This window comes from Castanea sativa, chromosome 12, assembly GCF_040712315.1.
Source record: "Castanea sativa cultivar Marrone di Chiusa Pesio chromosome 12, ASM4071231v1".
NCBI classification, from domain to species: Eukaryota; Viridiplantae; Streptophyta; class Magnoliopsida; order Fagales; family Fagaceae; genus Castanea; species Castanea sativa.
In genome coordinates this window covers 47,698,100-47,718,264 of record NC_134024.1, presented here as the reverse complement: position 1 = coordinate 47,718,264, position 20,165 = coordinate 47,698,100, and the positions used below count along the sequence as shown (strand labels likewise).

General features: G+C 34.0%; 3 protein-coding genes across 5 annotated transcripts; all 3 read left to right on the top strand.

Annotated features, from left to right (window-relative positions):
• The first annotated feature begins 626 nt into the window (after nt 1–626).
• LOC142618699 (uncharacterized) lies at nt 627–4,467 on the top strand. The gene is made up of 3 exons (XM_075791690.1): nt 627–1,170; nt 3,252–3,699; nt 3,937–4,467. The coding sequence occupies exons 1-3, from the start codon at nt 740–742 to the stop codon at nt 4,342–4,344; spliced, it is 1,287 nt and encodes a 428-aa protein (XP_075647805.1). The 5' UTR covers nt 627–739; the 3' UTR covers nt 4,345–4,467.
• Nucleotides 4,468–6,824: 2,357 nt separating this feature from the next.
• LOC142619849 (BTB/POZ and MATH domain-containing protein 2-like) lies at nt 6,825–9,848 on the top strand. 2 transcript variants are annotated; one of them, XM_075793169.1, is made up of 2 exons: nt 6,825–7,366; nt 9,168–9,848. In XM_075793169.1, exons 1-2 carry the CDS (start codon nt 6,936–6,938, stop codon nt 9,664–9,666), a joined length of 930 nt encoding a protein of 309 aa, XP_075649284.1. In that variant the 5' UTR covers nt 6,825–6,935; the 3' UTR covers nt 9,667–9,848. The 2 variants fall into 2 exon arrangements, with proteins under 2 accessions (XP_075649284.1, XP_075649283.1); XM_075793168.1 differs by having other exon boundaries at nt 6,826–7,390.
• A 7,023-nt stretch (nt 9,849–16,871) lies between these two features.
• On the top strand, nt 16,872–20,165 carry LOC142619850 (small ribosomal subunit protein eS21y). Of its 2 annotated transcripts, none has more exons than XM_075793170.1 (4): nt 16,872–16,962; nt 17,216–17,308; nt 17,429–17,561; nt 19,898–20,165. In XM_075793170.1, the coding sequence occupies exons 2-4, from the start codon at nt 17,259–17,261 to the stop codon at nt 19,961–19,963; spliced, it is 249 nt and encodes an 82-aa protein (XP_075649285.1). In that variant the 5' UTR covers nt 16,872–16,962; nt 17,216–17,258; the 3' UTR covers nt 19,964–20,165. The 2 variants fall into 2 exon arrangements, with proteins under 2 accessions (XP_075649285.1, XP_075649286.1); XM_075793171.1 differs by having other exon boundaries at nt 16,901–16,962; nt 17,252–17,308.

The following is a 20,165-nucleotide window of genomic DNA, read 5'->3' as shown; positions in this document are numbered from 1 at the left end:
GATTTCATATACAAATTTTGATCCAAAAACAACTTTCATATTTTGAATTCATTGTCAAAGAGCTAAAAAAAAAAGATAAAAAAAAAAAGAAAGGTATTTCCTTGCTTTAAGAGTTTTAAAAGAAAGATGACCAAAGTTGTTATATTTCTAAAAATAAAAATAAAAGAATTATAAAATACATATATTATTATTTGGATTAAAAAATATAAATTTTTTTAAAAGAAAATTCTTAATTCTTAATTATGATTCTAATTTTTGCATTTGTCGAAAATATCAAAGACCCAAATCATAGGAGGAAAGAGCTCAAAGATCCACAACAAAGAGAATGGACACCTCATATGTTTGTAATAATGGATACCATAATTTGTAGCAAAAATTAGATTGAAAAAATATATGGCTTCAAAGAAAAAGAAATGCAAAAATACATCAAAAATATATATTTTTTACAGATTTGGAAGAAACAAAAAATCTGATATATAAAACACATAAAAAAAAAACTAGAAAATATATTTAAAGTAAGTATATAAAATAAAATAAAAAGTATGTTTTCATGCTAAAAAAAAGAAAAAGAAAAAAAAAAAAAAACATTTTGGCCACTTAATTGGTCAATCCCACAGTTCAAAGTCATCGTCCAACCACTTCTCTCTCTCTCTAAAACAATTGACCAAATACTAGATTTTCTCACCAACCAAACCTCGAAACTTTTGTCTGATTGTCTCCACGCCGATCCTTGCTATAAATGGTACGAATTGTCTCTCCTAATTCTCAGCCTATATTTTCTTCTTCTTCTTCTTCATCATCTTCTTTGTCTTGGTCGACTCCAACTCCGATGACGACATCGACGTCGATGACCGAGACGGTGAATGGGTCCCACCTATTCAATATCTCAGGGTACTCGCTCTCGAAAGGTATAGGGATCGGAAACTACGTGGAGTCCGACGCTTTCACCGCCGGCGGGCACTCTTGGGCAATCTATTTTTACCCAGATGGCAAGAAAGTGCAGTACGATGCTCCGTATGTTTCGTTGTTTATAGTTTTGGTGAGCGAAGGCAGTGATGTGAGAGCGCTTTTTGAACTGAAGCTTTTGGATCAGAGTGGGAAAGGGAGGCATAAGGTTCATACCCAGTTCGATAGTGAGCCTTACACGATCAGAAATCGCGGTAGCATGTGGTAATAGATTGTTCTTTCTAAATTTGGTTCTTTTTTTTGGGTGATCTTGATTATAATTGTTATGATTATAATTTGGGTTATTTTGATTATAAGTGTGTTAATGTTAATTATCATGATTGTTGTTTCTTTGCTAAGTTCATTCTTAGTTGTTGATGAATTAAATCCTTGTAGGGCACTTGTTAATCAGTGTTACCAAGAACATGACCCAATAAACATGACAATTTTTTGAAATGGGTCATGTTAACGGGGAAATTGAAAAAGCTGTGGAAAAATTAACTACTTTTTTCTTTTCTTTTCTGATAAAATCTTTCTTAAAATGGTTCACTAACTTTTCTCTTAATTAAATTCAAACACATGATTATTTTGAGATTATATGGTCATTGAAATAGATAAATTGAAATAACTGTCAAAGTATTAATTACTTTTTTTTTTCTTTTCCCTTAATTAAATTCAAACATATGATTATATTGAATTATATGGTCATGGGAAAAGAATCAAAAGATAGAATTGTTTGTGCTTTAGTGGACAATGCTATTCAATTGGGGAACCTAATGTCCTGTATGACTGCACGTAAACTACTGTATATAAGTTCTCTCTAAAAGGGTTCTTTGTTGGATAATGTTTGTTTGACAATAGTACCCCCATGAGGTCATGCTTGCATCTGTTACTTCATTTTGAATGACTTAATGACTCATGAAAAATTATCATGTTTATTTTTTTAAATTAAACGCATACCATTTACAAAGTTTCATTTAGTATAAGACACAGGGAGTAATTGCTTATATGATGCTAGCCCTGTACAGAACACAATTACGCACAATGTTACCGTTTTTATTGTTATAGTTAATAATAATTTGATTCAGTATAAGAGCAATTGCATGAATTGTGGACAGAAACCAATGGCAAGATTAGGAATTTTTGAAGTTATAGTAAGTGGCACTTAACTTTTGTTGTTGTTGTTGTGGAACTGGAAGTTTTGAAAGAGGTTGATATGTACAAGTGGGTGGTGGTATGCTTGTTGAATTTGATAGGTAATGGTTTTCTGGGCTTGAATTTTAGAGCTGAGCTAGGATTGTTAATATGAGAACCCCTTCTTGTTTATGTAAAGAGGTAATTTCCTGGCAAACACAATTTGTGTGTATTACTTTAATCGATAAAGTCTTTATTCCATATCATGTTAGCTTGCTGGATGAGTAACTTTCTCGACTAGTAGGGGTCTGCTACATGAACTCTTTTCCACCTCCTAGCTATATGACATAAGAAAGCCAAATAATGTATAAAATATATTTTTTGATAGGTACAAATATGTATAAAATATGAGGCAACAAGCACCTATTGTTAGACTCATAAATTTCTAGAGAGCTTAGCAACAAACAATGTTACAACAAACATATTTATGAGATTAAATTGAGATCAGTAGAATAATCTTATTATTCCATATCGCATTAGGATTAGATGGAACTAGACAGATGGTGTTTTTCTAATTCATGAACTCTTTTTGAGTACTTGTAAGGAGTTTTTGAACTCTCTTATATGTAGTTCTTTGGCTAGATATATATAATTTCATAGATGAATACTTTGAAAATGTTGTGGCATTCATGTTTATTTATTGTGTATGGTTTCATTTTGAGCTATTGAAGAGATTAATAGAAGCAATATTTAATATTTGTCTCTTATATGTAATTCTTTGGCCAGATATATATAATTTCAAAGATGAATACTTTGAAAATGTAGTGGCATTAATGTTTATTTATTGTGTATGGTTTCATTTTGAGCTATTGAAGAGATTAACAGAAGCAAGATGTAATATTTGTCTCATCTAATTAGTTCACCATATATTGTGTTGTGATAACAAAATCTTGTTGATTAGGCATGATACCTGCCATGGACTTTTCAGGTGACAACTATGTTTGATTCAATGACTACTATGTGCATCTTGTGGGCGTAATGTTTTTATGCTATCATGTTATACTTATGACCTACATGCAATCATTTCCAGTTGAATACCTTTGCTCCATTTTTCATTTAATGTAATCAAGTGGCAAATGTGGTATAATAGTTTTGTTTGTTGGATGTTGTAGGGGTTGCGAGCGATTTTTCAAAAGAACTGGTCTAGATACATCTGACTACCTCAAAGATGATTGCCTCAAGGTTCACTGTAGTGTAGGTGTTGTGAGATCATACACCAAGGGTCCGAAGATCTACTCTGCTGCAGTACCACCTTCTAACATTGGTCAGAATTTGGGGCAGCTATTTGAAACTGGAAAGGGAACAGATGTGAATTTAGAAGTTGATGGGGAAACTTTTGCTGCTCATTGTGAAGGGCATAGTTCTGATTATGAAGGTTCATCGCCTGAAAGGACTGCGTCTCAACCCTCTAGTCATGTTGAAGACCCTAGTGGTTCTTTCATGGAGAGGTACCCTCAGTTTCCTCCATGGTCTTGCCAAGTAAAGAATCAAGATGGATCTATCAGATGTATGCAACATGAAAGGCCGAAACAAGCTCCAAATGTTCCATGGACCTGCCTGGTATGTTTTTCATGCACCAAGTGCTTTCCACTTTTGGTGCATACCTTATAGTTCTCTTCATGCATATTGGGGCTGATCTTTTTGCTGAGTGCATGTTGATGATTGAATCTCTAAAACAAGTTGTTTATACCCAATTGGACCAAAAGGTCTCTTCGGTGTGTTCTTGCTCTCTTATCTTTTGTAGATTCCATGTTTGCAATTTGTGAAGTTGGGTTCTAAGATCATATATCCTTGCAGAGGACCCAGTTGGCAGAGTCTTTTATTCAAACTTTGGAGAAATGCTTTGAAGGGCTTAGAGATGGAGTTGGTCCCTCACAGCGGGATAATGAGGGAGGTTCTAGGAGTTGTGGTACGAGGTCATCTAGGCGGGATAATGGAGGAGGTTCTGGGAGTCGCGGTACGAGGTTGTCTCGTCGAAGGACCTTGAAGTTGTCTCGTCAGAGAACCCGAGGTCCTTCGACACCTTCCAATGAAGATGAAAACAATCGACTTGGCCAATTCCTTACAAAACAAAGAAACTTGCCTTTCCTTGTATTTTTGTTTATGTTTATGTTATGTTTTTTCTTTTTCTTTTTTCCTTTTTTTGTCTTTTTGTTTTTTTGTTTTTTGTTAAGTGATGTAGGGGTGTTTAAAAAACTGCTCTGATCACACGGCTGCATCACACCGGCGGCCAAAGAGTCTTGAGGCCCACTTTTATTTATTTATTTTTTGTTGCTAAAACCAACTTCTATTAAGCAGAAGAAACAATCAAACAGTCTTTCCTCCAAGCATCACAAACTTCAGTTGGGAGGAAGGAGTTCCTATAGCATAGTACACTGTTAATATCACATGTACACTTTGCAAGATAATGTGCTACAAAATTAGGCTTTCTCTTAACCCAGGAGAAAGAGTAACTACAAAAAGATACATTCACATGTACACACGTACACTTTGAATGAGTAACTATAACCATCTTTGTACCGAGCTTTCAATCTCCAGTTTCTGGTCTCTTTCATTTGGATTTTCTAATTTTCTCAGTCAACCAAGCAATTTTGATATTACTAAAACCAAACACCTCCGTATTCCACTTCTTTAATGCATCACAGGTTACTTCTTGTTTCCTGCACAGTTCAAAGGCATCTGATCCTTTGAATTCGCTAGACCAAGCTTGATTTATCACCTCAAAGCCTCTCAAATCCCTCACCAGGGTTGCTTCAAATCTGAAAGGTCTCAGGGCACAAAAATTACTTGGATTATCTAACAACAAAGGACGATGATCTGAGTTAACAGCACCAAGGTGGTAAATAGTAGCTTTTGGGAAAATGCCTATTCAACTTATGCCACCAATTCCTCTGTCTATAACCTTTGTCTAATGCAACTTTTACCCCATATCTTATCAGTCCATGTGAAAGACTACAGTTGGCCCCCAGGTCAAACATCAGTTCCTTGAGAAAATAAATTTGGCGCTGAAGCTCTAGCTCTCCTACCTCTATCTTTTTCTTGATCATCTATTACTAGATTGAAATCCCCTAGGCAAACCCAAGGCTCCTCTATAACTAATAACATAGCTCCCAAGTTCTCCCAAGCCTTTCTTCTTTTAGCAGAGTAAGGAAGACCATAAAACCCAATCAATGCCCGTTGACATGCACCATCATTAATCTTGACAGCCACAACATTTTTATTAAAATCAGCTACATCTACTTTGAAGTCATTTTTCCACATCATTCAAATTCCCCCTGATCTACCAGCACTGCCTAGAACAATCTTTTCTGCAAAACCTATGGCTTTCATGACCCCTTCCATCGTTTCTTCACCAGCCTTAGTCTCACTTAAAAACAATACTTCGAGGTTTTTCTCTTAACGTGTGTCCTAAGAGCATCTGCATCAGTAGATATAAATTTTTTGTATATTTTGGCAAAAAAAAAACATATTTTTTCTATTTTATACACTTACTTTTACAAAGCACTTACATCAGTTTGTCTATTCTACACACTCTTTATTTAAATAATATTTTTCTTACATTTTTTTAATTATTTCACACGTACCTATGGCCCACCAACTATAACACACACCAAGATATAAATAAAAGAGTTCAGGTCTGAAGAGAGAGAGAGAGAGAGAGAGAGATCAAAACTGTGGAGAGAGAAAAAAAATAAAATATAAAATGCAAATAAACAGTAACCATGTAAATATATATGATTACTGTAGCAACGTTGGATATTTAGACAGCTTTGGCTTGATTGATGTGGAAAATTTTTGGAGTAAAATGTGTAAAATTTGTTATCTTTTGTATTTTGTAAAGATTTACAAAGGCGGGTGTGATTATTTTAACGGAGCGAAATATTGAGACTTTACAAATGCCTTAGCAATTCCAACCAATGCACCTCATGGAATGGAAAGTATTCACCCACAAAACACAGTACCACAGAAACCAACTCCACTCACTTTGGGCCACAACTACAGCCAAGTATGAGGAGAAATGATGTCTTCGTGTCAAAGTTGGGAATCAAATCTTAGAGCCCAAGATTTCCAATCCTCATATGAAAATGAAACTTCCGAGCTTGTTTGAGACCCAATTAGACTGGGCCGCTCAATAAGCAGTATTTCTTTTTTAACCCTAACACATATAATTGTTACCCATTGGTTTAAGGAGAATAAAATCATTTGCTTACTAGACTTGCAAGAAATTTATTGCAACTCATGTAATTATTTGATTAGAATAGTTTACACAAAAAAAAAAATTGATTTAGATTGTAAAAATATATGGCTTCAAAGAAAATGAAATGCAAAAATACATCTATATATATATTACAGATTTGGAAGAAAAAAATCTGATATATAAAACACATCAAAAAATTAAAAAATATATTTAAAGTAAGTCTATAAAATAAAATAAAAGGTATGTTTTATGCTAAAAAAAAATGCACAATGAATAAAAAACATTTTAGCTGCATTTAACTCCAAATTAAAAAGTTAGTATATTTTACTATTTAACTTATTTTTATTATTATTTATAATTCTTATAATATATTTTAATATTATTTATAAGTCTCATGTCCTATTTAAACTAATTATTACTTTTATTTACAATAACTTCACCTCTCTCGTAAAAAGTTTTGAGCTCAATAAAAAGTCGGTCAATCCCACCGTCAAAGTCATCGTTGAACCGTTTCTCTCTCTAACAATTAACCAAATTCTATATTTTTCTCGCCGACCAAACATCGAAATTTTTATCTCTACCCAGATCCTTACTATAAATGGTACGAATTGTCTCTCCTAATTCTCAGCGGATAGATCCTTGTTGGGAGTCCATGTCAGCGAGTTCTTCTCCTTCATCTTCTTTGTCTTGGTCGGCTCCAACTCCGACTCCGATGACGACATCGACGTCGATGACCGAGACGGTGAATGGGTCCCACCTATTCAACATCTCAGGCTACTCGCTCTCGAAAGGTATGGGGATCGGAAACCCTGTGGCGTCCAATACTTTCAACGCCGGCGGGCACTCTTGGGTAATCTATTTTTACCCGGATGGCAAGAAAGCGCAGTACAATGCTACGTATGTTTCGCTGTTTATAGGTTTGGCGAGCGAAGGCACTGATGTGAGAGCGCTTTTTGAACTGAAGCTTTTGGATCAGAGTGGGAAAGAGAGGCATGAGGGTCGTGCCCAGTTCGATAGGGGGCCTTACAAGTTCAGTAATCGCGGTGTCATGTGGTAATCGATTATTCTTTGAAATTTGGGTCCTTTTTCTTTTTGGTGATCTTGATTATAATTGTTAAAGAGGTACTACGTTCACAATATTTTTATAATATTTTTACAACAAATCATAGGTGGTTAGTTGTTATTGGTTCAAATTTGAACCTAACACTAAGATTACTTTTTTGCCCCAACAATAACAACCAGTAACATCCTGCCACTTAGGATTTGTTGTAAAAATATTGTGAAAATATTGTGGACATATCATTTCTCTAATTGTTATGATATGATAGTGTTTGTTATGTTTGTGTAGTGGGTTATTTATGTATTTTTGCTAAGTGTGTTAATGTTAATTATCATGATTGTTGTTTCTTTGCTAAGTTCATTCTTTGTTGTTGATGAATTAAATCCTGTAGGGCATATCTTAATCAGTGTTACCAAAAACATGACCCAATAAACATAACAATTTTTTGAAATGGGTCATGTTAACGGGAAAATTGAAAAAGCTGTGAAAAATTAATTACTTTTTCTTTTCTTTTCTCTTCAAAACTTTTTTTAAATGGTTCACTAACTTTTTCTTTAATTAAATTCAAACACATGATTATTTTGAAATTATTTGGTCATTGGAAAAGATAAATTGAAAAAGCTGTCAAAGTATTAATTACATTTTTTTTTCCTTAATTAAATTCAAACATATGATTGTTTTGAATTATATGGTCATGGGAAAAGAATCAAAAGATAGAATTGTTTGTGCTTTAGTGGACAATGCTATTCAATTGGGGAAACTAATGTACTGTATGACTGTACCTAAGGTGTTGTATATAAGTTCTCTCTAAAAGGGTTCTTTGTTGGATGATGTTTGTTTGAAAATAGTACCCCCAAGCGGCCATGCTTGCATTTGTTACTTCATTTTGAATGACTTAATGACTCATGAAAAATTATCATGTTTATTTTTTTAAATTAAACGCATGCCATTTACAAAGTTTCTTTAGTATAAGACACAGGGAGTAATTGCTTATATGATGCTAGCCCTGTACAAAACACAATTACGCACAATGTCACCGTTTTTACTGTTATAGTTAATAATAATTTGATTCAGTATAAGACAATTACATGAATTGTGGACAGAAACCAATGGCAAGAATAGGAATTTTTGAAGTAATAGCAAGTGGCACTTCTTCTTTTTTTGTTGTTGTTGTGGAACTGGAAGCTTTGAAAGAGGTTGATATGTACAAGTGGGTGGTGGTATGCTTGTTGAATTTGATAGGTAATGGTTTTCTGGGCTTGAATTTTAGAGCTGAGCTAGGATTGTTTATTTGAGAACCCCTTCTTGTTTATGTAAAGACGTAATTTCCTAGCAACACTTCAAAATTTGTGTGTATTACTTTAATCAATAAAGCCTTTATTCCATATAATGTTAGCTTGCTGGATGAGTAACATTCTCGACTAGTAGGGGTCTCCTACATGAATTCTTTTCCGCCTCCTAGCTATATGACATAAGAAAGCCAAATAATGTATAAAATATATTTTTTGATAGGTACAAAGGATGTATAAAATATGAGGCAACAAGCATCTATTGTTAGACTCATAAATTTCTAGAGAGCTTAGCAACAAACAATGTTACAACAAACATATCCGTGAGATTAACATGAGATCAGTAGAATAATCTTATTATTCCATATCGCATTAGAATTAGATGGAACCAGACAGATGGTGTTTTTCTAATTCATGAACTCTTTGAGTACTTGTAAGGAGTTTTGAACTCTCTTATAGTTTTGTTTGTTGGATGTTGTAGGGGTTACAACCGTTTTTTCAAAAGAACTGGTCTAGAGACATCTGACTACCTCAAAGATAATTGTCTCAAGGTTTACTGTAGAGTAGGTGTTGTGAGATCATACACCGAGGGTCCTGAGATCTACTCTATTGCAGTACCACCTTCTAATGTTGGTCAGAATTGGGGGCATCTATTTGAAACTAGAAAGGGAACAAATGTGAATTTTGAAGTTGATGGGGAAACTTTTGCTGCTCATTCTGAAGGGCATAGTTCTGGTCCCACACAGTGGGATAATGAAGGAGGTTCTAGGAGTTGTGGTACCAGGTTGTCTCGTCAAAGGACCTCGACCTTGTCTTGTCGGAGAACCCAAGGTCCTTCGACTCCTTCCAATGAAGATGAAAACAATCAGCTCGGCCAATTCCTTGCAGAACAAAGAAAATTGCTTTTCGGTGTATTTATCTTTTTTCTTTCTCTTTTTTTGTTTTTTTGTCTTTTTGTTTTTTTGTTTCTTGGTAAGTGATGTAGGGGTGTTTAAAGAACTGCTCTGATGCTGCATCACACCGGCGGCCAAAGATTCTTGAGGCCCACTTTTATTTTTTTATTTTTTGTTGCTAAAACCAACTTCTATTAAACAGAAGAAACAAACAAACAGTCTTTCCTCCAAGCATCACAAACTTCAGCTGGGAGGAAGGAGTTCCTATAGCATAGTACACTGTTAATATCACATGTACACTTTGCAAGATAATGATTAAGCTCTCTCTTAACCCAGGAGAAAGAGTAACTACAAAAAGATATATTCACATCACATGTACACGCGCACACTTTGAATGAGTAACTACAAAATGAGTGCTTGCTTAAAGTATCTTTGTACTGAGCTTTCAATCTCCAGTTTCTGGTCTCTTTCATTTGGATTTTTCTAATTTTCTCAGTCAACCTAGCAATTTTGATATTACTAAAACCAAACACCTCTGAATTCCACTTCTTTAATGCATCACAGGTTACTTCTTGTTTCCTGCACAGTTTAAAGGCATCTGATCCTTTGAATTCGCTAGACCAAGCTTGATTTATCACCTCAAAGCTTCTCAAATCCCTCACCAAAAGTGAAAGGTCTTGGAGCACAAAAATTACTTGGATTATCTAACAACAAAGGACAATGATCTGAGTTAACAGCACCAAGGTGGTAAATAGTAGCTTTTGGGAAAATGCCTATTCAACTTATGCCACCAATGCCTCTGTCTATAACCCTTGTCTAATGCAACTTTTACCCCATCTCTTATCAGTCCATGTGAAAGACTACCGTTGGCCCCCAGGTCAAACATCAGTTCCTTGACAGCCACAACATTTTTATTAAAATCAGCTACATCTACTTTGAAGTCATTTTCCACATCATTCAAATTCCCCCTGATCTACCAGCACTGCCTAAAACAATCTTTTCTGCAAAACCTATGGCTTTCATGACCCTTTCCATCGTTTCTTCACCAGCCTTAGTCTCACTTAAAAACAATACTTGGAGGTTTTCTCTTAATGGGTGCCCTTAGAGCATCCGCATCAGTGGATGTAAATTTTTTGTATATTTTGCAAAAAAAAAACATATTTTTTCTATTTTACACATTTACTTTTACATATTTTTTTCATTTTACACATTTACTTTTACAAAACACTCACGTCAGTTTGTCTATTCTACACACTCTTTTATTAAATAATATTTTTCTCACATTTTTTATTATTTCACACCTACCCATAGTCCACCAACTTTAACACACGCCAAGATATAAATAAAAGAGTTCAAATCTAGAGAGAGAGAGAGAGAGAGAGAGAGAAATAATATAAAATGCAAATGAACAGTTACCGTATAATTATACATGGTTACTATAGAAACTTTAGATATTTAGACAACTTTGACTTGATTGATGTGGAAGATTTTTGGAACAAAATCTGTAAAATTTATTACTTTTTATATTTTGTAAAGTTTTACAAAGACCAGTGTGATTGCTCTAAGGGAGCGAACTATTGAGGCTTTGCAAATGCCTTAGCAATTCCAACCAATGCAACTCGTGGAAAGGAAAGTATTTGCCCGCAAAACACTACCACAGAAACCAACTCCACTCACTTTGGGCCACAACTACAGCCAAGTATGAGGAGAAATGATGTCTTCTGTGTCAAAGTTAGGAATCAAATCTTAGAGCCCAAGATTTCCGATCCTCGTATGAAAATGAAACTTCAGAGCTTGTTTGAGACCCAATTAGAATTGAGCTGCTCAATGAGTAGTATTTCTTTTTTAACCCCAACACATATAATTGTTACCCATTGGTTTAAGGTGAATAAAATCATTTGCTTTCTAGACTTGCAAGAAATTTATTGCAACTCATGTAAATATTTGATTTGAATAATAAAGTACTTATGAATCTTATAAAAAAAAAGTATTTATGAAAATCTTCAAAATTCAAAAGCACTCATTAATGACTAAAAGAACTTGTCGTAATATTCTAAACATATAATTTTATTTTTACACAGAATAATTGAAAGATCTTGTTATTTGTCCAAATTTTCCTTCGTAGTGAGCGACCACATCACTATCATCACTATCAACTTAATTATTTGGATTGGAACATCAACAACCAAAAACATTTGTGCCAAATATATTTCCTTCCAAGGCACTCCATGAGTCAGCTCAACTAGTTTGAGTTTTTAAAGAAGGATAAAGAACAGCAAAAAAACCTAGCCTAAGTCAAAAAGAAAAATTATTTTAAGTTTTTAACTGTATATTGTGGAATCTGGAATGTTACATGGAATGATGTTGGGTCTTATGAACTGCAAAAAATGCACCTTGCGTTTTGCTTTCATGGCTTGATCAATTTTACACACTTCTCTTTTAAGATAAAAAGAGCTTTTCCTTCTACTAACAATTCCTACACACCAAGGGGAACGTTAAGTTCTACAGAAGTCTATGGTTTGGTGCTGCTAACACCTAGTCTAGAGAGAAACACTTCCTGTAATGTCCTTTTGACAATTTGGTAATTGGAAAAACAAAGAATGATAAATGTTAATTATGTATTGTGCACCTTAAATTATACAAAACTAGTCATCTAATATGAAATTCAATTAAAATATATATTATATATGCATAAACAAGAGTTTATGTAATAAATATTACCGATATGCTTCCAAATGCAAGCGAGCCAAGTTTGCGGCCTCTATCAATGCATCTCTCCAATTGTTCATCTTGTCTATAGGCCCTTTAGGAGCGCCTCCACAAAAATTCCCTTATGTTCTAGCACCTCAGATTGAGACACATCATAGAAAATAGGCAACACCCTTTGATTAAAAGACTTTTGCATTCCACGATCTTCACCAGCTCATCAAGGCACCAGTCCGAAGTAGCATAGTTTTTGGAGAACACAACAACTGCAATCCTTGAAGTCTCAATTGCCTTCAACAACTCGGGTCTAATATCTCAGGTGGGATCTCTCTTGTTGCCTCTGGAATTCTCTACTTAAGAGTGCATCGATGATCGATCTATCAAAGATGCTATGTTCATGACAGAAGAAATTGTCTCTATTCTAATTCTTTATGTTAGAGATATTGCATGTAGTGGGTTGCCTAAAGATAAAGTAGAGAAACTGAAGAAGACCAAGCATGGGATGAGATATGGGCAGGTTTCTCTTGCTGCAGCAATGACATGTGTCAAACTGGCGGCCTCACTTTGGCAGGGCCGGCCTAAGGCCCCACCAAAAAAAAAAAAAAAAAATCCCTACTAAAATAAGGCCCATCTCTCTCCGTAAAATGCCTAAAATTTTATATAAATATAACATTTTTTAAATAATTGGTATTTTTTTTTAAGAGTGATGTTAAAAATATCACAAATTTTACTATAGGTTTAACTGACATGTCACCATTCACATAAAAATGTAATTCAAATATAAATAAATTAAGATGTTAAAATTCTTCTAAAAAAAAAAGTTGTTGAAATTCATTAATTACGGTCATTATCACATTATATTGTGAACATTTTGTAGTATATTTAGTATTTTTCTTTTTCATTTCTAACCAGACTTCCAAAATAGGAGACCAATAAAAATTTAAACAAATTGAAACCCTAAAATGTTTCAAAAAAAAAATGCAGCAAATGTGATAAATCATCAATGATAACTAATCTCCTCTAATAGTTTGAGATCTTAATCTTTGTAAACTAATCTCCTACTAAGCCACACACCAAATAATATCTATCTATCTCTTTCTCTTAAAAAGAATATAAAAAATTAAAATTTAGATCACAACTATACCTTCTTCTCTTTTTTTTTTTTTTTTTTTTTTTTGAGAAGCAAATTACGACTATACTTAACTATGCATAGTTATATATCCTAGTTAAAGTAAGTTTCTTTTTTAATATATATATATATATATATATATATATATATATATATATATATATATATTAGTTCTTTTTGTTTAAATTTATGGGTCAACTATGATATTCAATCTTCCATATGAAATTAACCTTAATTTAGTTAGTATTATTCATCAATTTATGTATTTATATCAAATTAGTCCTAATTTAATTAGTATTATATAATTTAATTTAATTAATGTTTACATATAAAAAGGCCTCATATAAAATTTTTGCCTTAAACCCCAAATTTTGTTGGGCCGACCCTACACTTGGGGCATCATTAGTTTGGATATTTGGTGGATCAAGTTTGGTTCAATCTTTGATTAAAGAAACTTCTCATCCCTTTGAACCGGGGCAATTTTTGATATTCAGGGGCTAGGGGAATGACGTCGTTCCCCTGAGTCCTTTAAAAAAAAAAAAAATCCAAAACAGCGTTGATTTGGTAAGTAGATGGTAGAACCTAACAGAAAACTAATGGAAGACTGAATTGACTATACTTAAAACTTAGAGAATTGAAACGACAAAACTAAAATTTAGAAGACTAAAATGATAAAAGGTGAAACCTAGAGGTGTGTTTTGCATTTTGGCCCAAAAAACTTAGAGGACTGAAAGCAAAAATTTTGGGTTTTCAGAACTTACCCAAATCCATATTGGTCGGAGTTGCCACCTGAAGTGGCAAAGTGGAGCCACCGAGTAGACCCTAGCCCGACAAAGCGAAGCCACCATGAAATCTCTCTTCTCCCTCTCGGTCTCTCTTCCCCTTCTCCTGATCTCTCTTTCTCTCTCGGTCCTTCCCTCTTCTGATCTCTCAGTCTCTCTCTTTCCCCTTCTCGGTATCTCATTCTCTCTCTTTGCCCCTCTCGATCTCTCACTCTCTCTTTTTTCCCCTTATTTCTTTCTCCATCAATCCCTCAAATTTCTTAGTTAATTGGGGTTCTAAGGTATGGGGTGGGGCAATTTTTGATATTCAGAGGATAGGGGAACGACGTCGTTCCCCTACGTCCTTTTTTTTTTTTTTTTTTTTTTAAAATCCAAAACAACGTTGTCTTGGTAAGTAGACGGTAGTACCTAACAGAAAACTAATGGAAGACTGAATTGACTATTCTTAGAACTTAGAGGATTGAAATGACAAAACTTAAATTTAGAATACTGAAATGAAAAAAGGTGAAACCTAGGGTGTGTTTTGCATTTTGGCCCAAAAAAATTACATGTAAGCAAACCTCACCACACTCTAGATCTGAAGAAGAAGTATTCTCCTCTAACTCCCACTGCCTAGAGTTCACCATTGTCTATAGTTCCTCCATTAGCTCCAAGCAGTACTTCATCTCCTTCCTCCTCCTAGTCGAAACTAGCAACAACCTAATAAAACTCAACCTCCATAAAAAGCAACAGTTTCCATGAACGAGATGTAACCCTATCCAATCAACAAACCATAGTCCTTAACAACAAAGTTACAATATAGACCTTAGTCCTTAAACAACAAAGCCACATACAAAAACCAACCCACATCCAAAATGCCTCATGCCCATCAAACTCGAAAATCCCACACACCAAACCCATATCAAAGATTCAAAGTCAAACTTGCCTAGCTAAGATCACATTTCTTTTGGGATTTGTAATTCAAACTTAGATATTGGACCAATCTTTGTCAAATATGGATTTGATATTGGAATTTGGGTCTACCCATTTGGAAAATTTGTTGCCTTTTTTATTTTCATTTTTATGGAGACTAAGTTATTCCTCTGAGGTCGCTGCCTGTGTCAACGAAGAGGAGAGGTTAGGGAGCAGAGCTGAAAAGGAGGCAGATGAAGTATGGCCAAAGCCTCGGAGCTAGTGGTGGTGCTAGAAACAATGGTAGACTTGAGGTTGTGGATGTGAGAGAGCTTGGAATGGAGATGGTGGTGGGGTTTGCTCACTTGCAATTTGTTCATAATAAAACACTTGCCATCATTGAGCAAATGATACATCATTATTCTGTTAGACACATAAGTCAAAAAACTAAAGAAATTTGACATAAGGACTAATAGTACTCTTAAAAAAAAAAACTTTGGGGACTAATAATGCTCACTTGAAACTTAAAGGACCAAAAGTGTTTAAGCCTTAGTAGGTAAATTTTAGGGACCAATATTGTATTTTACCAAAATTTAAAGTTTTGGTTTTGAAAACTAGGGGCGACTCTATGATTATATAATTTTTTTTAATTTTGTTTTGACCGCCCTAAAATAAAAATTTCAACACCTTGACTCTAGATTTTTTTTAAGCTCAATAAAAATAAGCTTGAATATGATCCTCTTAATAGTATCTTAGCATTCTTAAACAAAACAAAAAAAATCCAATAAAAAACCAATTTGATCTAAAATCTGGAAAAATAAAATAAAAAGCCCAACAACAAAAAGTAGAAATTTGTTAATCCTAAACCTTAAAAAAACTCATTTAGATCTTAAAAAATTTGAAATAAATCTATCAAATGGGAGATTAGTGGATAAATGATTACTTGGCAATGTACACATGTAACTCTTAGAATTGATAATGAGAATATCATGCAACGATTTCAAAATATGAAACCTCTTAAAAGCCAATTGTAAAACTTCATGTATTTGGGTTTTTTTTTTTTTTTTTTATGATGTCAATATATTCAAGTTCTCATTTATTTTAAATTTTGTATAGTTTATGTTTTTTTATTGACCCTCCCTAGAAAATAATCCTAAAGCTGCCACTGAAGAAAACTCAAATGTCACCCTAAAAAAAAAAGGATTTATATAATAGAATTTTAATTTATCTTATTAAAAAACACTATATTTATTTTATACTATTTAAATAAATAGAGGGTAAATATGTATTTTTCTTATTAAAAAAACTACATATATTATATACTATTTAAATAGAGATTAAATATGAACAAGTTCTTATAACTTCTTACACTATTCTAATTAAAACAAAAAACCATTTGCGCTAAATTTGACCATAAACCCCTAAACCATCCAAAATTGGTCTTGTTCCGTGCAAGTTTTTATTGCCTCAAAGAAAGAACATGACAAGAGTAGGACACCCCTAATCTGACCTCGTCCCGTGTCATTGCCATTCTTATTTTTTTTCGCAAATAGGTTAGTGTACAATTAAGCTAATAGAATGGGCTTAATTGACACTTTCATTTCCATTTGAGCTAATTTTTTTTATGGGTTATTGTCTTGGATAGAAGAAAACGGCCCATATATGCATTTTAATGGAAATTCAAATGGGCTTCAATTCTCCAATTTTTCAAAAAGGAGACACTTTTTGGGTTTTCTATGTAACTTTTCATATTGTTATATCGTAGGCCCAGTTTTACAGTACAAATATAAAACTCGGGTTTAACTTTGTCTCTTCGCCAGTGCTTTTGGAAACCCTAGCCTCTTTTCTCTCAAGCTCTCTTCTTCGCCTCCACTGGTAATCTCTCTCTCTCTCTCTCTCTCTCTCTCTCTCTCTGTGAAAATTAGATCTGAGAGAAAATTTTGGTTTTTTTTTATTATTCGGTTGTTCTATGCTCTGTAAAGTATAAAGTTATGTTTGTTTGCTTGGAAAACCTGAAAAAGAAAATTATGAAATTTTGGATTGAACATAAATTCCATTTTTCAGTGTTAGTCAATTTTTTTGTGCGATTTTTGATTCATGTATCAAATTTTCTTCTTTGTTGGTTCAGATTATTAATTATTTAGTGTTTGACACAAAAAAAAAGCCAAAAGATGCAGAACGAAGAGGGTGTTATCACTGAGCTTTACATTCCCAGGAAATGGTATTGTTGTGTTAAAAATTCAGTACTTTTTGTATTTTGTGTAAGTGGGTATGTGTGTTTTTTGCTGAAATAGAAATGGTGAATTTGACATTTGTGGAATGGGATTAATTGTGAATGCAGCTCGGCCACGAACAGGCTGATTACCGCAAAGGATCACGCGTCTGTTCAGATTAATGTTGGGCATTTGGATGAGAATGGCGTCTACAATGGCCATTTCTCCACCTTTGCTCTCTGCGGATTCGTCCGTGCTCAGGTTTGTTTTTACTACTTGTCATAACTTTTTTTTGTGTGTAGTTTGTATCATGGATGGCTTCAGTTTAGTTTGTAAAAGAGTTTTGGATGGAATTGCTTTGCTTAGCTTGTTTTACGTTGACGGATGCATTGCAGATAATTTCATTTGGGTTAAATTCAAACCTCCCTGAACTTTGAGAAATAGCCAAAATGTGTTGCTAAGTAGGAGATAGAAATTTTCATATTTTGTGTTTCTTTTGTGAATGAAGTCTGTACGTGACTTTGGTGTGGTTAAAATTCATAGACCATTGTTTTCTTTTGGAATGTACCCTTTGGAGCCTAGACGGGAATAACTTCATCTCTTCCTTCTGTTTAGAACACTTGGGTACTGGGTGATGTGTACGGTGTTACTCACATCATTCTAATAACTACTTCATGTTTTTTTTAATTTTCCAATTAAAACATGCTTTATAAGAATAGTACTGCCAATGAGCTCTAGGTCAACTGGCACCCTGGCCAGTATTAGGTGGAAGGTGAGGTCATGGGTTTAAGACCAATAAAAAAAGAGAGAATATTGAAGCAGTGAAATCAACTATTCATATGAATTCATCCAAATTAAGTTTGAAAATGAAGGAGTGAAATCAGAAATTTTTGCATGTGCTTAGTTAATATTAGTCACTAAGTAGTTTACATAACCGGATATGGATGCGTTGGACCGTTGGTGATGATTAGTAGGCAATGTGTTTCTTTGTTTCTCCCAGTGTGATAATTTGTTGATGTTTGATTAGAGGAAGTGATTCCTAAGGTTTGTGCATAGTTTTTCTTGAAAGTTTATGTTTGTTTGTCCTTTTTGGTCTTTCCCATTAATTGTGGTAGATATTACTCTAGTGTTATGCATCCATTACTCTATTGTTCACTTCTGATGGTGACTCGTGAAGTCTGTCTTCGATTGATCTTTTTTGGGTAAAATTGCGCTGACCTTCCCTGAGTATTTCTAAAATTGCATTCTCATTCCCTTGTTTTGAATTGTACACAAGACTACCCTTACTTTTCAAATAAGCTACACTCAATTCACTTGCGGCTTAACACTGTTAAAACTCATTAACACAATTTGATAGATTTATGCGTTTAACCTCACAAATTAAAAACCCTATTTATCACAAAGTAAATGATACTGAGTTATTGGTGGGTGGGTGTGTGTGTGTGCGCACGCGTGTGTGTTTGGCTTTTTCTGAAGCAAATAGTAGGAAGTGAAGAAAGCAAGGTACAGCTTCTTGATTGGATCTTGATTAGCTAGTGCGACGATCCAGTCAAATTATTTACAAAACTTGCAATATTCAACTCGCCAGTATCACTCGCCTGAACTTGACCTTGTTTCTGATAGTTCAGACCCTTTTACTACTGGCACATCCTTTTTTTTTTAAAAAAAGAGATTTTCATTTGGGTTATATTATTTTTATTTCTCTGGTTTGTGAAATATGATTTGAATAATGTATTTGTTATGTTAGCAAACGCACTCTGTCCCTAAACCGTCTTTTTGATGAATGTTTTGAGGCAATTTCTTCGTTTGCGATATTAACAATGAAATTCTAGTATGTGTATTTTTATATGCTAGAATTTCCCAACTTACTCGACCAATGGTCTTCTTTTGTCTGACCTTATGGTCACATTAGTTGGGTACATCATTCAATACTATCACAAATAAGTGTGTGGGGTGTGTGGTACTATCAAATTATGTGTCACATTATGGCTGTAATATGAAAAGATTGTAATAGGATGATTTGCAATCCAAATAAATTGGTTCAATTTTGGGTTGAAAACTAGAGAATTGGGAATTGGTTCTTAAGAATTTTCATCTTAAGTTTTAACGAATTGAATCAATCAAGGGAGGGTAAAATTGGAATTTTCATCTTCTGTCAATTTTTCTTTTTCTGTGTTTAACCTTGTTAAGCTGCAAGGTAGGTGAGTGTAGATTATCTTGAAAAGGGAGGTCTGTACAATTCGAATTTTGGGGGAGGGTAGTTTAATTTTACTAAACCTCAGGAGAGGTGTGTGCAATTTTCCCTTTTTCTTTTATTCTTGCTTTGAAAGTATTTTGTGACTGATATGGTTGGCTGTGTGGTGAGCTTTTTAAAAAAAAATACTTATTGCTAACATATGTATTAATCGATGCATAGAACTTGTATTTTTTTTTGTTTTTACCTGTTTATTTAGCTTGGTTTTTCTATTTTAGTTTGGCTTTTGCTTGAACTCTGCTTTCAAGAATTGCTTTTGGTAATCCATACGTTTTGCATACATTATGAATTCATATAGATTTGGGTATTTCACTCTTCTGATTTCTTTTATTTTCTTTTGCAGGGAGATGCTGACAGTGGACTGGATCGTCTCTGGCAGAAAAAGAAAGCTGAAGTCCGTCAGCAGTAGTGAGAGAAAGAGAGGGAGTAAATTTTTGTTTCTGAAATTCTGTCATAGGAAAAAGACAATGTGGTCCAAGGATAAACAATTTGAGCAGTTCTGTTGTGTTGTTTAGAATGTGGTTCAACTTGAGATGTTTATTGTACTGTTTTAAGGTACATTTTTACATATCTTGCTTTGCTCATTAAACAATTGCTGCAGGTTGTGACCA

Excerpts from the sequence above, each read along its gene's own strand:
- LOC142618699 (XM_075791690.1), top strand. The coding sequence starts at position 740 with ATGGTACGAATTGTCTCTCCTAATTCTCAGCCTATATTTTCTTCTTCT. Across the intron at positions 1,171-3,251 it reads AGAAATCGCGGTAGCATGTG|GGGTTGCGAGCGATTTTTCA; the intron begins GTAATAGATTGT and ends TGGATGTTGTAG. Across the intron at positions 3,700-3,936 it reads ATGTTCCATGGACCTGCCTG|AGGACCCAGTTGGCAGAGTC; the intron begins GTATGTTTTTCA and ends ATATCCTTGCAG.
- LOC142619849 (XM_075793168.1), top strand. The coding sequence starts at position 6,936 with ATGGTACGAATTGTCTCTCCTAATTCTCAGCGGATAGATCCTTGTTGG. Across the intron at positions 7,391-9,167 it reads AGTAATCGCGGTGTCATGTG|GGGTTACAACCGTTTTTTCA; the intron begins GTAATCGATTAT and ends TGGATGTTGTAG.
- LOC142619850 (XM_075793170.1), top strand. The coding sequence starts at position 17,259 with ATGCAGAACGAAGAGGGTGTTATCACTGAGCTTTACATTCCCAGGAAA. Across the intron at positions 17,309-17,428 it reads CTTTACATTCCCAGGAAATG|CTCGGCCACGAACAGGCTGA; the intron begins GTATTGTTGTGT and ends TTGTGAATGCAG. Across the intron at positions 17,562-19,897 it reads GCGGATTCGTCCGTGCTCAG|GGAGATGCTGACAGTGGACT; the intron begins GTTTGTTTTTAC and ends TTTCTTTTGCAG.